The following is a 17,058-nucleotide window of genomic DNA, read 5'->3' as shown; positions in this document are numbered from 1 at the left end:
GAGCAGAAGAGCCAAGGATAGTCTTTGGGGGGTTGATGGTAAGATGAATTGACATAACATTGAATAATATAAAATAGTGTTGGTTATGTAATGGTTGTATGTGTGGTTCTTTGTATGGAAATTAAAAAAATAAAAACTAAAAAAAATGAAGTATACATTATGATAAACCATGGTTTCTTGATTAAATAGCGGCTGACTTTATCCGTCACTTTACGACCTGGATTGCAGCAAGTCAAATCACATGAACTGTGTTATGTTGTAGCTTAAAATGTACTCTCTAATGAAGCCCACCAACGTTTGCCTCCTCTGCTCACAGTACAGAGAAATCTACCAATTTTTCTCCAGTCTGTGTCCTTGACAGGCTGACTCAATCCGTCATTGACTTAGAAATGGGTGGTTGTTATCCTTTCACTAAGGCAACTGTCTTTATTTGGTTTTGCGCATCCGTTTTCCACGCTGTCATTGGTTTTCTTGCCCTTCCTAAAAATGAGAAAAGTTAAAGACAGTTAGATTTCATTATACATAATGCAAGTAGTCCTCGGCTTATAACGGTTCATTTAGTGACCGTTCAAAGTTACAACGGTACTGAAAAAAGCGACTTGGGACCACTTCCCACACAACCATTGTAGCATCCCCCTGGCCACCTGTTCAAAATTCAGAAGCATGGCCATTGACTCACATTTATGACAGTTGCAGTATCCTGGGGGGTCACACGATCCCCACTTGCCACTTCCTGACAAGCAAAGTCAATGGGGAAGCTGGATTCATTTAACAATTGCCTTGTTAATTTAACTCCTGCAGTGATTCACTTAACAACCGTGGCAAGAAAAGTCATAAAATGGACCAAAACCCACTTAATAAATGTCTCACCCAGCAACAGAAATTTTGAACTCAATTATGGTCATAAGACGAGGACAACCCATACAATGGGAAAGGTGTATACATAATCCACAATATTCTGCTCAAAATAATGTTACGGGATTTAAATACTTTAACCTGGGCTTCCTAAAAACTTTTAGCAAGCCATCCTCAACTTCCCACCATTTATTTAACAACCGTTTGAAGTCCCAAACAGCACTGAAAAAAGTGAGCAACAGCCAGTCCTCACACAACTGTGATGGTATCCCTAAAGCCACGTTATTAAAAATGTACACACTTCGCAAAGCCAGCATTACAATTGTTGCCGCTTCCATGTTTTATGTAATTTACATTTTGCCGTATTCTTTTTTCAGCTGGCTTCCAACAAGCAAAGTCAATGGAGGAAAGTGGATTCCGTTAAGGACCAGAAGATTCATTTAACAACTGTGGCAAAAAGGTCATAACTTTGGGTGCAATTCACTTAAGAAGTACCTTACTTAGCGGCAGAAATTCTGAACCCATTCTAGTCATATGCCAAGGGGCTACATGTGCTCATCATATGTAAACCCACTGCTAATTTTTAAGGCGCAACTTGTATCCGTCGCCAGCTTGCAGCTCGCCTGGAAGCTAGATGTGTAAATTTCTCCCTGAAAAATAGGAAGATGCGCCAGCTTTTTCTCTGATGCTGCAATCATCATGTGTGTGGTGTCGATTCAGACTTTGTTGTGACCCTGTACTGAAGGTGCAGAGTTTACACAGTGACCGTTTTTGCCTGACATTATGATGAAAGCATCAATGCCGCGGACACCACTGGATGCAAAATTGGTGTGACCGAATTGAGTCGCTTAATCCCTGCGTGCATTGTGCCGGCTGAAGGTGGCACACTCTGATGGGCATAGCCTGGGCTTTTTGCAAAGGAGAAACTCTGAAGATCTCTTTCAAGTCAAACTTCCACTCATTTGGACTCCTTAATGCTCCCTGAACTTGGCTGGGGTTTTTTTTTTTGCAGACATTTTATTACCCAAACTGGTAACATCATCAGTGCTAGTAAGGAATGGTGATGATCAGAGGTGGGTTGTTCACAGATTGGGCAAACTGGTAGTGATGGCGGCAGGAGGCTCCACCCACCCGCCCAGATATTTCTGTGAACACACAGAAGCTTCTGCACACTTGCGCAAACCAGTAGCAAAATCCCCATTCCCTCCCGATCAACTGGGACTCAGGAGGCAGAGAATAGATGGGGGCGTGGCCAGCCAGAGGTGGTATTTACTGGTTCTCCGAACTACTCGAAATTTCTGCTACCGGTTCTCCAGAACTGGCCAGAACCTGCTGAAATACCACCTCCGATCAGAAGGTATAAAGTAATCAAGCAAACACCAGACTTTCCCCATGGAGCTTACCTTGATTTGCAAGTCAGGTCATCCACACAATCGGGAAGCTCCTTGCCGAGTGTTTCGGGAAGAAGGAGAGAAAAGACCCCGCCAACGACAGCTGCACTTCCGAAGACACCCACGGGCAGAGAGGTGCTATATTTCTCCAGGAGGTCCACCAGTGGGGAGATGATTCCAGCTACTCTGGCGGTCATCTGACATACTCCGAGTCCAGTCTGCCTGGGGTGGAAGCAAAAGAGAGGAGGGATGAAACCAAGGAAAGTGGAAGTGGTTTCGTCCAACAGGACGGACGTTGTTTTGCTGGGTTTCCCGGAGACTTTGATTTTGGGCCAAGTCCCTCTATCCCAGCCCAGCCCACCTCACAGGGTCGTTGTTGTGCGGAAACCAAGAGGAGGAGGAGGGTGTGTTGAATGTTTTCTCTACCTTGAGTTATTTGTAAAAATAATAAAGGCAGGATATAAAGGAATACAGGTGGTCCTTCAGCTACAACAGTTCATTTAGTGAATATTTGAAGTTATAGCGGCATTGAAAAAAGTGACTTATGACCTTTTTTTCCACACTGCCATTGTAACATCCCAGTGGTCATGTGATTCACATTCAGACTCTTGGTAATCGCCTCCTATTTATGACGGCTGCAGTGTCCCGGGCTCACGCGATCCCCTTTTGCAACTTTATGACCAGCAAAATCGATGGAAAAGTCAGATTCACTTAACAACAGTGTTACTAATTTGACACCTGCGGTGATTCGCTTAACAACTGTGGCCGCAAAGTTCGTAAAAGGGGGCAAAAGGGACTTAACAAATGTCTCACTTAACAACTTTGGGCTCAATTGTGGTCATAAGTCGAGATCGCCTGTAAAAACAGCCAGTGGGAAAACTTTCACAACAGTGCAATGATTTGCAGTTTTGACAGGTAGGTAAACTCCCCCTACTTTCTATTCCTACTTCCCCCAAACTTTGAGTAGCTGGTAACTCAAACAGTAGCTGACAATCCCAATTGGGAGGAAGGGTCTGTGCCAGGAATCACAAAAGAGGGTTTGCCATCACTCTTCAGATTAATTTGGACTAATGCTGATTTTAAAAAAAACCCAGTAGGAAAAGCCAAATGATTTGCCTGTCCAAAGAACCCTGCAGGATCAGGCCCAGAGAGTGGGGAAGGGAGGGGGAGGGAGATGCCTGTATGTCAATCAGCAGGTCAAGAAACACACAATTCAGGGATTACAGAAGAACGACTATTATTGTGGTAGAACAGGGGTCTCCAACCTTGGCAACTTTAAGCCCGGAGGATTTCAACTCCCAGAATTCCCCAGCCAGCAAGGTAGGAGAATTCTGGCAGAAATGTGGAAAGCCTGTTCCAATTTTTCCCCTGTGCCTCTTGGAGTTGAAATAATTGGGGTTGTTGTTGTGCTACTTGGAAGATCAGATAGGAAACACAGCTCTACAAAGGTTTCATTAAAAGTATCTTGCGAGTCTGAAAAAAACAAACTTCTGCTTTTTAATCTGCCTATTTCCTTTGGCTGCCCCTTTGTTTCCCAGGGTTATTCTTCTTGCATACCATTTACACTTTCTCATGCTTTCAGCTTTCCCAGACCCAAATAATTATTTCACCTCTCCCCCCCCCCCACCCCTAATCTAGGCCAGAGATAATTCTTTCGGCTCTTGAGCAGCCTACGCTGATCAGTAGCATCTGGGCAGTTTGGCCAAATTATACCCTCCGTGTCAAGGTCAGTGAATCACATCATCTTGAGCAAAATTGGCTTTTCAATTTTAACCAGAATGGAGCTTTGAAGGGACCTTGGAGGTCTTCTAGTTCAACCCTCCCTGCTCAAGCAGGAGACCCTACACCTTATACTTCAGATAAGTGGCTGTCCAATCTCTTTTTTAACACACACACACACACCCAGTGACCCACAACTCCTGAAGGCAAGATCTTCCACTAGTTAACTGTTCTCACTGTTAGAAAGTTTCTCCTTAATCCTAGGTTGCGTCTCTCCTTGATTAATTCCCATCCGTTCTTTCTTGTCCTGCCTTCAGGCGCTTTGGAGAATAAATTGCCCCACTCTTCTTTGGGGCAGCCCCTCAAATACTGGAATACTGCTACCATGTCCCCCTCCCCAGTTGTTTTTTACTCTAGACTAGCCAAACTCGAAACCTGCAGCTGCTCTTCATATCTTTTAATCTCCGGGCCTTTCATCATCCTGGTTGCTTTTCCCCGCACTTTTTCCAAAGCCTCAACATCTTTTTTTGTGTGTGTGATGTGGTGACCAAAACTAGATGCTGTGTTCCAGGTATGGTCTTAAGAAGGAGGGAAATGATCTAACCCTAGACTATTTAAATTAAAATAATTTAATCCTGAAAAGATTAAAGACCATCTTAAAGGGGCAAGAGATGAAGAAATTGGTCCATGTGAAGAAAGCACCATAGAACCGTGTTTATTACTGGTGGAAGAAAACAACGTTCATGGAACATAAAAGCATGGAATGTAGAATCATGTAGAACCGAAGGGGCTTCAGAGGTCTTCTAGTCTAACCCCCTCATGCTCAAGGCAGGAGAGCTTGTACTACCTCAGACAAATGGTTGCCCAGTCTCTTCTTGAAAACTTCCAGTGATGGAACTCCAGGAGGTCAGCTGTTCCATTGATTAATTGTTCCCATTGTTCCCAAATATCTCCTTAATTCCAAACTGGGTCTTTCTCTAACTCATTGCCCCTCGGGGGCTTTGGGTCCCCACTTTCCAGTCCCCACTTTTCTGTGATAGCCTCTCAACTACTGGAAGACAGTTATCATTTCACCCCTAATTCTTCTCTTTGACAGACTAGTTTCAAGACCACATGATGTGATAGTACTTCATTGTAATGCCTTGGTAAGGCCACCCTTGGAATCCGGCATCCAGTTTTGATTGCCATGATTTTAAAAAAAACATGTTGAGATCCTAGAAAGAGTGCAGGGAAGAGCAACAGATAATTAGGGGGCTGGCGGCTAAACCACATGATGAATAATTAAGGGAACTGGGAATGTCTAATTGAACAAAGAAAAGACTTAAGGGGAGACGTGATAGCAGTCTTCCAATATTTGAGGGGCTGCCACAAAGAAGAGGGGGGGGGGGGCTAATCTCTTTTCCAAGGCATCCGAAGGCAGGACAAGAAGCAATGGATGGAAACTAATCAAGGAGAGAAGCAACCTAGAACTAGGGAGAAAATCCCCAACAGTGGGAACAATTAATCAGTGGAACGACTTGCCTCCAGAAATTGTAAATGCTCCAACACTGGAAGTTTTTAAGATGAGTTTGGACAGCCATTTTGTCTGAAATGTTAAGGTCTCCTGCTCAAGCAGGGGGTTGGACTAGAAGACCTCCGAGGCCCCTTCCAACTCTGTTGTTGTTTTATACTTAAGACATTTTTAAACTTTGCTTGTGGTTGTTAAGTAGCCTCACCGGATAATAGTGGGGAACAGCTCTGCAGAATATACATAGGATGTTGAAAACGATGCTGCCATTGTAAACTTCCCAAGGACAGCCAGCAATGTGGTTACCACAGGTAAATCTGGAGAGAGAAACCGGAGATGAAGAGACAGAAAACCCGAAATAAAAGCGATCGCAACAAAATATTCTGAATTTAAGAGGCCCCTGAAACCCTCTTTTTCTTTCTATATTTACTAGTAGATATGACCCATAAGGGATTGGCTACAAATACAGGTAGCTCTTGACTTAGCCAGTTTTAAAGGGACTATTTGAAGTTGCAAAGAGCACTGAAAAGAGTGACTTATGACTGTTTTACAGACTTACGACCGTTAGAGCTCATGTGATCAAAATTGACCATGCAGGTCATCGTCATCTGATCAAAATTCAGGTGCTTGGCAACTGGCTTGTACTTATGACGGTTTTACTGTCCCAAGGTCACGTCATTATCTTTTGTGACTCTCCCAGTCATCTTTTGACAAGCGAAGTCAATGGGGGGGAGGGGGAGCCATATTTGCTTCACGACCGCAAGATTAACTTAACAACTACACTGATTTGCTTAAGAGCCATGGCAAAAAATATATAAGACGGGGTGAGACTCACTTAACAACTGTCTTGCAACATAAATTTTGGGCTCAATTTTAGTTGACTACCTGTATCTCTATTTAACAGTATTTCAAATTAACAGAGTTGGAAGGGATCTTGTAAGTCATCTAGTCCAACCCCTCGCCCTACATCATTTCTGACAGATAGCAGTCCAGTCTCCTCTTGAAAGCCTCCAGGGATGAAGCTCCCACAACTTCTGAAGGCAACTTTCTGTTCCATGGGTTGATTGGCCTCATTGTCAGAAAATTTCTCCTTATTTCCAGGTTGAATCTTCCCTTGTTCAGTTTCCATCCATTATTCCTTGTCTGCCCTTCCGGTGCTTTGGGAAATAGCTTGACTCCCCTCCTCTATGGGGCAGCCCCTCAACATTGCTATCATGTCTCCCCTGGTCCTTTGGGCTCAGCTACAGTAATCAATTGAACTCTACCTGTCTCCAACAATTAGGCAAAGGTAAAGGTTCCCCTTGCATATACGTGCTACGTTCCTGACTCTAGGGGGCGGTGCTCATCTCCGTTTCAAAGCCAAAGAGCCAGCGCTGTCCGAAGACGTCTCCATGGTCATGTGGCTGGCATGACTAAATGCCGAAAGTGCACGGAATACTGTTCCCTTCCCACCAAAGGTGGTTCCTATTTTTCTACTTGCATTTTTTACGTGCTTTCGAACTGCTAGGTTGGCAGAAGCTGGGACAAGTCACGGGAGCTCACTCCGTTACGCGGCGCTAGGGATTCGAACCGCCGAACTGCCGACCTTCTGATTGACAAGCTCAACGCCTGAGCCACTTTCTGAGCATCCCTTTCCAACAATTCCAGCTGAGCAAAATGTGGGCACCCCTGGACATTCTTAATTGAAAACACACCTTTGGGGACAGCGATGATCAGAAGGGAAAAGGTCCCCCCAAGGAGGAGGCAGAGTGATTGGCACTTCTTCCTTCCAAAACGCTGCATCAGGAAGACGGAAAGGATCCGGGCGGGGATTTCAACGGCCCCGAAGATGACCTGAGTCAGGTAGATATTCAGGCCGAAGCTGCCAACGTTCAGGCTTAATCCATAGTAGGCCAAGCTATTGACAAACCTAGGAGAAGGAAGGAATGGAAGAAGGAAGGAGGAGGGAGGGGAGAAAGAGAGAGAGGAACAAAAGAAAGGAAGGGTGGAAGAAATGAGAGGGGAAAGAAAGGGAAGGGGGAAGAAAAGGAAGGAGAAAAAGGAGTGAGAAAGAAAAGGAAGGAAGGAGTAATGGAGGGGCGGGAGAAAGAGAGAGAAGAATAAAAGGAATGGTGGAAAAAATGAAGGGGAAGAAGAAAAGAAAGGAAAGGAAGGAGAGGAAGGCAGACAGGAAGGGAGGAAGATGAAAAAGAAAGAGAAAGAAAGAAAGAAAAAGAGAAAGGAAGGAAGGAGAAAAAGCAAGGAAGAGGAAGGAACAAAGGAGGGAAGGAAAAATTTAAACCATTAAACCATTAAAAGGAAAATGCACAACGTAAAGTTGTTAAATGCTACATTTTCTTTTCCTATTTTGCAAATCAATGCTATTTTTTAAAGGATATATGAAAAATGTGAGGGAGAGGCATTTAAATAGCTATAAACATAATCCTCGACTTACAATGATTCATTTAGCAACTGTTTGAAATTACGACCATGCTGAAAAAAAGAGACATGACTTTTCCTCGCACTTATGGCTATTGTAGCATTTCTGGAGTCACCTAGTCACAGTTCAAGCACTTGGCAACTGGTACGTATTTATCACATTTACAGTGTCCTTGAATTACGTGAATGCAACCATCCCAGCCAGCTTCCAACAAGAAAAGTCAATAGGGGAAGCCAGATTCACTTAATGACCATATGATTCACTGAACGATTGCAGTGATTAACTTAACAACTGCAGCAAAAAGTCCGTAAAATCAGGTTCATTCATTCATTCAACAACTGCATCGCTTAACGATAGATATTCCAGTTTCAGTTGTGGCCCCAAACTGAGAACTGCAGAGGCTTGATAAGCAAATCTCTCTTACTCTTTCTCTAAACCTACTTTCACCTTAAATTTTATTTCAATAAAATAAAATATTTGTAGTTCAGAGTTAATATGAGGGGTCCTTGGTGCTCTCTGAGTTGGTTGCTTTCTTGCAGATATTTCATGACCCAACTAGGTAGCATCATTGGTGCTAGGAGTATTTGCAGAGTAGAAACCGTGCCAACAAAAAGGCGACGGTTTTCCCAGTTGCAATGGATGGCTGTGAAGGTTGGACCATAAGGAAGGCTGAGCGCCAAAGAATGGAGGCCTTTGAACTCTGGTGCTGGAGAAGACTCCTGCATTGAGTCCCTTGGACTGCAAGGCCATCCAACCGGTCAGTCCTAGAGGAGATCAACCCTGACTGCTCTTTAGAAGACTTGAGGAAACTCTTGATACTTCGGCCACCTAACGAGAAGGAAAGACTCACTGGAGAAGACCCTCATGCTAGGAACGATGGAGAGCAAAAGAAGAAGGGGATTGCAGAGAATGAGGTGGCTGGATGGAGTCACTGAAGCAGTAGGCATGAGCTTGAATGGACTCCAGAGGATGGTAGAGGGCAGGAAGGCCTGGAGGAACGTTGTCCATGGCGTCATGATGGGTCAGACATGACTTTGCAACTAACAACAACAAGAGGGGGGGAGGAAGAGGAGGACTGTGGGGTCCTTAATGCTCTCAGAGCTTGGTTATTTCTTTGCAGACATTTTATTACCTAAATTAAATAACATTATCCCCATTCCTTATTAGCACTGATGACATTACCTAATTTGGGTAATGAAATGTCTGCAAGAAAACAGCCAAGCTCAGAGAGCACCAAGGCCACCACCCCACCTTCAAATTTATTTGCTTTTCCTGCCAGAAAGCAATGGTAGCTAGAAATACTGAAACAGGATACTGATTCCTGGGAAATCCAGGAATTTGATAAAGGTATAGAGAGAGCTGACTTTGGGGGAAGTCAGAGGGAGGCTTTAAGGAAGGTGATAGGAGCATCCCTAAACCCCAAGATCAGAGGTGGGTTCCTACTGGTTTGGCAGAACCGGTAGTGATTTGGCAGCCTGGGTCGCTGGAACCGGCAGAGACCCAGGCTTGTCACGCCCCCGAACCGGTTCTCCCACGGGGCCGCCATCTTGATTTTTGGTTCTGTGCATGCACAGAACAATTGTAATTGCACAAATTTATTTTTTTCCCTCTTTTATTTTAACGTTTTGCGCAGACCTATTTTTATGCGTGCGGAGCATTTTATGCATGCACCGAACTGGCAGTAAGGCTGGGAGAAACCGACCCATGCCCAGGATGGTTTTCAGTTTTTTAATTATTTCACCCTATAACAATAATATAGCATTTCTGGAATTCTTGCAATGTCCGTTTTCTTGATTTGGCCAACATCAAAGGGACGGTACCAGCCTCTCTGAGAATGTCTCTTCCTCATTTTACATTAAACAAAATCGTGGGATTATTTTGAGTTCGTTTTTCACACCGCCTTCTGCTTCTGACCGGGTGTTTTCTCTTATCCTTGTTTCTGCTTAACAACCCTTTGATACCTTCTCCAAGGTCACTTTAAATTCTTTTATTGAATGGGAATTGTGCCCACGGGCATCATTAGCCCCTTTAGATTAAACATTTTTCCCCCCCAGGAAGGTGAATCTTCAGAACCCCTTTTGAGTTGGAAATTGTTACTTTCATCAAAGCCTTTGACTCCATCTAGGATAGACACAACATACTTACCAGATGAGGGAACTTATCAGGGTCATCTTTGCTAATTGGGGGTTTCTAATGAGATCCAAAACCGTTGAAGAGTTGGGTTTTTGTTTAGGTGTTAGCTTTATTAAAAAGATGAGAAATTGGAAGAATAAAAGTGAGAAGGAGAATAGTATAGCCTTTATTATCATTGTACATCATATATACCACAAAATTGGTTGAGAGTTTTCCCTTTCTATATAGGCTATAGGTTCCCCTCCTATAGGTTAGTTACTTATCCAGATGTGTTAAACTACAACTAAGAATAGAATAGAATAACAGAGTTGGAAGGGAGCTTGGAGGTCTTCTAGTCCAACCCCCTGCTTAGGCCACTACACCGCTTCAGACAAATGGCCATCCAACATCTTCTTTGAAACTTCCAGTGTTGGAGCATTCACAACTTCTGGAGGCAAGTTGCTCCACTGATTAATTGTTCTAACTGTCAGGAAATTTCTCCTCAATTCTAAGTTGCTTCTCTCCTTGATTAGTTTCCACCCATTGCTTCTTGTCCTACCCTCAGGTGCCTTGGAGAATAGTTTGACTCCCTCTTCTTTGGGGCAACCCCTGAGATATTGCAAGACTGCTATCAAGTCTCCCCTAGTCCTTCTCTTCATTAAACTAGACATCCCCAGTTCCTGCAACCATGGTTTAGCCTCCAGTCCCCTAATCACCTTTGTTGCTCCTCTCTGCACTCTTTCTAGAGTCTCCACATCTTTTCTACATCGTGGCAACCAAAACTGAGTGCAGGATTCCAAGTGTAGCCTTACCAAGGCCTTATAAAGTGGTATTAACACTTCATGTGATCTTAATTCTATCCCTCTGTTTATGCAGCCTAGAACTGTGTTGGCTTTTTTGGCAGCTGCTGCACACGGCTGGCTCCTATTTAAATGGTTGTCCACTAGGACTCCAAGATCCCTCTCACAGTTACTACTGTTGAGCAAGGTCCCACCTATACTGTACCTGTGCATTTTATTTTTCTTGCCTAAAGGATAGTCCTCAAATTACAGTAGTTAATTTAGTGACCATTCAAAGATACAACAGCACTGAAAATAGCAGTAGACTTATATATACCGCTTCATAGGGCTTTCAGCCCTCTCTAAGCGGTTTACAGAGAGTCAGCATATTGCCCCCAACAATCTGGGTCCTCATTTTACCCACCTCGGAAGGATGGAAGGCTGAGTCAACCCTGAGCCGGTGAGATTTGAACCGCTGAACTGCTGATCTAGCAGTAGCCTGCAGTGCTGCATTTAACCACTGCGCCACCTTGGCTCCTAAGAGTGACTTGTGGGTGTTTTTCACACTTATGATCATTGTAGTATCTCCATGGTCACATTATCAAAATTCAGCTGCTTGGCAACTCATATTTATGACGGGAGTAATGTCCCGGGGTCATGTGATCTCCTTTTGCGACCTTCTCACAAGCAAAAGTTCATGGGGAAGCCAGATTCTCTTAACAACTGTATTACTAACTTAATTATTGCAGCAATTCACTTAACAACTGGGGAAAGGTCGTAAAATGGGCCAGAATTCACCACATATACATCTGGGGAACCCAGAGTGAGATGGAGCCCATTAAATGGTTGATTTGAGCTGATGATAATATAATCAAAAAAATTCTGGAATGTGCAGATATGGATAGTTTAACCCTACAGATTAAAAGAAAATAAGATTCAGATTATTTTACAACATGGGATCTATTCTACAAATCGTTAAGTGACAGATAATAAGGTAAGAGGAATGGAATTAGGTGAAATATGGTCTACATGAGAAAGAAAAACAGATGAGTAAATATTTTGATGGTTGTATAATAGAAACTATAATGGAAGATAGCATATGTTGTAAAGATGATTGATATTATTGCAGATTTGTTTATACATGATCGCTTTTGTAGATAGATAGAGAGATAGAGAGAGACAGACAAACATAGATGATAGAAAGAAAGAAAGAAAGAAAGAAAGAAAGATAGATAGATAGATAGATAGATAGATAGATAGATAGAGAAAGAGAGAGAGAGAGAGAGAGAGAGAGAGAGAGAGAGAGAGAGATGTTTGTATTTTAACACTTTGGACATCTGGAGAACCCACCGTTGAACATAGAAATGCAATGCATGGTATAAAACAAAAAAATATTTTTTAAAAAATTAAAAATGGTTGATTTGAATTTGTATTGTTGCCCAGAGGAAGTTCTTCTTGTTATTTACCAGTATTTATTTATTTATTTATATTTTTCTACATTGGGTTTTTTTTGCTGTCTGTAAGCTGCCTAGAATTGCTGTGGGCGAGTAAGCAACTATGTAAATTCTCTAAAATAAATAAATAAAAACAAATGAGAAGCAAAATGCCTCCTCAAAGAAATTTTTTTAAAAAAGTCCAATTGCCTTTTTTTTAAAAAGCAAAGAGCATCTTCGAGGCAACCAATACTTGGATAGCTTAGTGGGACCAAGAGGAAGGACCTTCTCGATGTTGGCCCCTTCTCCGTGGAACAATATCCCTGCAGAGATAAGACCTCCTTCCGAAAGGCCCCAAAGTCTTGGTTTGACCAATAGGCTTAGTAACCTCAGGATGCTATGGAGCTCATTGAGTTGTTGATCTGGTTGTGTATGGAGATTCTCAGTCATCCAGATCACGGATGTCCCAAAGGACCTTTTTTTCCCCCACGAGGCACCTGGACTTTCTGATTTGTCTTTGAAGACATTTTGCTTTTCATCCAAGAAGCTTCTTCAGCTCTGTTGATCTGAAGGTTATCACCAGGGAGTTGGGTTTTGTTCAGGGATTTTATTTCTGTAAGCCTCCTGGAGTCACTGTGAATGAGTTGGCTGGCCGTATGAAATTTCTTACCGTGTTTCCCTGAAAATAAGATGGGGTCTTATTTTCTTTCGACCTCCAAAGTATGGCCTCAGGAGCGAACAGGTGTGTTGCGCTGTCACAGCAGTGCAACACAGCAACCATGAGGTGACCACGCTCATGAGCAGTCACACAACAACCCCCCCCCTCCAACCGGGCAGAGCGCCATTCACTGACCTAGCGGTATCCCAAAGGCGCCAAGCCATATGAGCACCTGTCCCCGTCCCCCCGGCTCCTGCGGCTTAGCGCCTTCAGGATACCGCTAGGTCGTGAGTAGCGCTCTGCCTGGCTGGTTGGGGGGGTGTCCAAGGGGCTTATTTTCAGGGGAGGACTTATATTTTTGCCCTCCCCAAAAATCTGGCATGGCCTTATTTTCAGGACATGTCATATTTTGGGGGAAACACAGTAATAAATAAATACATAAGATATATATATATAATGCAGAAGGCGCTTGTGCAATGCATGTCTGAGAGGGACTAGAATCTTAGGATTAATGGAAACTTTGAAGATCTTCTAGTCCAACCCTCTGACCAAGGGAGGTGTCTTCATTATTTCCTGGACAAATGGTTGTCCAGTCTCTTCTCAAAACAATCTCCTCATCTAACAATTTCTTCATTCCCAAGTTGTTCCCAACCACATTTGATTTTTGGCTGACTTAGCGATCTCTGCCATAACAAACTTTACGGGAGCAGAAAACCGAAACTTACCTGCTCCAAGAGTTTCGGAGGGATGGTTCGCTTGTTCACCGAAGCTGCTTTCTGGAGAAGCCTTTTAGCATCCTCTATTTTGCCTTTCATCACGAGCCACCGGGCAGACTCAGGAAGGACCCTGAAAAATATAGGGATGGCAAGCAAGCAAACCATTTCAAATTTGGAAGGATGGCGTCCCTATCAAATGTCTCTGAAACTGGAGGACAACCATTTCATTCTTTTTCTTATGCGCCCACATGCACTACATGTAACACAAAAGGCAGCGCTTGGCTTGAGTCTTTTGATTGACACTCCACTTTTTTCCAAAAGGGCTAGGCTAAAAATAATAAATTGTGGTTGTTTGTTTTACATGAAATTTATTTTAATTAACAGTTGTTTACCTATCTCCTGAGTTTCTTTTCTTCTTTTCCTTTCCTTTCCTTTCTTTTCTTTTCTCTCTCTCTCTCCCTCTCTCTCTCTTTCTTTCTTTCTGGCAGATGTATGTATATATGTATATCTAAATCTAAATCTCTATATATCTCTATATCTCTATCTTTATCAGTCTATCTGTCTATCTGTCTGTCTATCTGTCTGTCTATCTGTCTATCTATATCTATCTATCTATCTATCTATCTATCTATCTATCTATCTATCTATCTATCATCTATCTATCTATCTATGTATCTATCTATCCATCCATATCTATCTATCTATCTATCTATCTATCTATCCATATCTATCTATCTATCTATCATCTATCTATCTATCTATCTATCTATCTATCTATCTATCTATCTATCTATCTATCTATCTATCTATCTATCTCTATCTATCTCTATACACACACACACACACACACACACACACATACAGGTAGTCCTTATTCAACAACCGCAATTAGACCTGGAATTTTGATTGTAAGTTGTTGTGGCCATTATGCAGGTCATCACATTGCTTGACTCAATTTTACAACCATTTTTACAGTGATTGTATAGTGAGTTACCATCATTATGCAAATCATGCAGTCATTAAGCAAACCGAGTGGTCTTTAAGCAAATCCAGCATATCCCATGGCTGTTTTTTTTTTTTTTAATTGTTTTCTGCTGGAAAAAGGCAAAAGGCTTTTTACAAATCACAGCTGTAAATCTGAACAAGGTGCCTCAAATGTGACGGTGAGAATGAAGGAGCTGAATGCCGCAATTGTAACTTTGAAGATGGGTTGCAAGTAACTTTTTTGAATCTGTCATAATTTCAAACGGATGTTAAGTGACTGGTCATTAAGCAAAGAATATATGTCACTACAGGTAGTCCTCGACTTACGATGGTTTGTTTAGGGTTAGGGTTTGTTTGTTTAGCGACTGTTCAAAGTTACAATAACACTGAAAAAAGTGACTATAACTGTTTTTCATACAGTTATAGTCAGGACCGTTGCAGCAGCATCCCCGAGGTCACAGGATCGCTTGGCCACTGACTCATATTTATGACGGTTGCAGGGTCAGGGGTCAAGTGATCTCCTTTTTTGCTACCTTCTGACCAGCAAATTCAATGGGGAAGCAGTATTCACTTAACAACAGTGCTACTAATTAACAACTGCAGTGATTCACTTTACAACTGTGGCAAGAAAGGTCGTAAAATGAGGTGCAACTCACTTAACAAATGTCTCACTTAGCAACAGAAATTTGGGGCTCCATTGTAGGACCCGGATTGTTGGGGGCAATATGCTGACTCTGTAAACCGCTTAGAGAGGGCTGAAAGCCCTATGAAGCAGTATATAAGTCTAACTGCTATTGCTATTGCTATGCCCAATGCCTGGAAGATATTTAGTGCCGTAGTAAAAATCCATTTATGCATCCAACCAAATCCTGAAAGGAGATGACAGCTGAGGTGCTCCTTGAACCCAGAACTCACCATATGTAGAAAAAGAAAACAAAAATCGGGGCAGAACCGGCAATCTGAAGATGCCGCCAGTCCCGGAGGCCATACGCTAAGCCTGCCAGGATCATCTGTCCCAAAGCGAAAGTCACATGGCTGGTGATGATGGTGTGTGGACGATAGGCAATGCCAACCCACTCGGTGCCTGCAAAGAAAAGTTGAATCAGAAGTGTGGGGGGGGGAACCAATGGCCAGTTTGCTATTCTCCCCCTCCCCCAATCTTGGTGCGGTCTGCAAATTTGATGAGTTCCCCTTCTGTCTCTTTTATATAAATTGTTTAAGATTTGGTATACCCCAGTGAAGGCTAACCTTTTACGTCAGTACATGTTGACCTGCGCGCCAGAAATGGCACGCAAAACCATCCCGCGAGGAATGTGCGGCCTCACTGTCGCGCACATGGGAGCACTGAAGCCCAGAAGATCAGTGTTCCATCACGCATGCGCGTGCCGGGACCCAAACTTCCAGTTTCCAGCGCATGCACACACCCGACAAACAGCTGGCTGTTCTGCATGCATGCACAAGAAAGCTGGGAGATTGGGTACCGGCGCACGCATGCGCAATTGAATGCTGTTCTTCTGGGTTTCAGCACACACACACACACGCACACAAAGGACACCTACCCAGCGCATGTCCACCCAAGGAACACGGAAGAGAAGCCAGTGAGGCTGCACATCCCGCGAAGAACAGCCCTACAGGCCACTTCCGGCATGTGTCTCATAGGTTTGCCAACACAGGTATAACCAAATCATCAACATCAGCATTATCATCAAAGACAGTAGCAATATCAGACTTATATATTGCGTCACAGTGGTTTACAGCCCTCTTAAGCAGTTTACAGAGTTGGCCTATTTCCCCCGCCAGCAATCTTCATTTTACCGAGGGACGGAAGGCTGAGTCAGCCTTGAGCCAGACAGGATCGAACTGCGGGTAGTCGGCAGAGTCAGCTTGCAATGCTGCATTCTAACACTGCGCCATCAGGGCTCTACAAAAGCTACGCGTGGCTTGTTTAAGTAAAACACTGCTTAACATAATGTGCCAATGCTGTTAAAATACTTCTGGTGAACTGCAAGTGAGCAGGTGATCAAATGTATATTATTGATTTATTATCCATTAAGCAAATTTATATAGACACCGAACACACATTTAGATGATTCCGGGCAGCTTACAACATTAAAAAAAAATATCTGCCGTATAATTTAAAAAACCAAGAATTCCACATACACACCCTTGGGATCAACAGCATGATCAAATCAGCCACTTAACTAATCCATTCTTGGAAGGACAGAAGGCTAAATCAAACTTGGTCAGGATACCGTTATCAAATAGATAATCAAGAATGTAAGGGAACTATGATTTATTGGGGGAAAAAATAATACTAATCGTAATCGAACATATACTGTTCAACGAAAGCGAGGCATTTAGTTATACTAGATGAAAAATCTGTGATGGCAAATGTTATTCGAGAATATGGATGTTAAAACACCTGTAACCAAACGACATGTTGTATGTGATGATGCTTTTTTTGTTGTTGTTTTTTTAAATTGTT

At 42.9% G+C, this 17,058-nt stretch overlaps 1 protein-coding gene across 2 annotated transcripts in view; it reads right to left on the bottom strand.

The window, feature by feature from the left end:
* The window catches only part of LOC116522269 (solute carrier family 22 member 13-like), a 29,438-nt gene continuing 12,380 nt past the window's right edge, over positions 1 to 17,058 (bottom strand). The window contains exons 4-10 of one of the 2 annotated variants that reach the window (XM_032237075.1): positions 15,489 to 15,657; positions 13,599 to 13,719; positions 10,037 to 10,131; positions 7,167 to 7,381; positions 5,681 to 5,789; positions 2,259 to 2,468; positions 1 to 480 (exon numbers count right to left, since the gene is read on the bottom strand). In XM_032237075.1, the coding sequence (XP_032092966.1) occupies positions 384 to 480; positions 2,259 to 2,468; positions 5,681 to 5,789; positions 7,167 to 7,381; positions 10,037 to 10,131; positions 13,599 to 13,719; positions 15,489 to 15,657 (1,016 nt within the window). In that variant the 3' untranslated portion in view covers positions 1 to 383. Of the gene's footprint in view, positions 481 to 2,258; positions 2,469 to 5,680; positions 5,790 to 7,166; positions 7,382 to 10,036; positions 10,132 to 13,598; positions 13,720 to 15,488; positions 15,658 to 17,058 lie in introns of those variants that run through there. The other variant, XM_032237076.1, reaches the window with a different exon arrangement.

This window comes from Thamnophis elegans, chromosome Z (genome assembly GCF_009769535.1).
Source record: "Thamnophis elegans isolate rThaEle1 chromosome Z, rThaEle1.pri, whole genome shotgun sequence".
NCBI lineage: Eukaryota > Metazoa > Chordata > Lepidosauria > Squamata > Colubridae > Thamnophis > Thamnophis elegans.
Note: the sequence above shows the minus strand (reverse complement) of the source record. Positions and strands in the feature narration are given on the sequence as shown.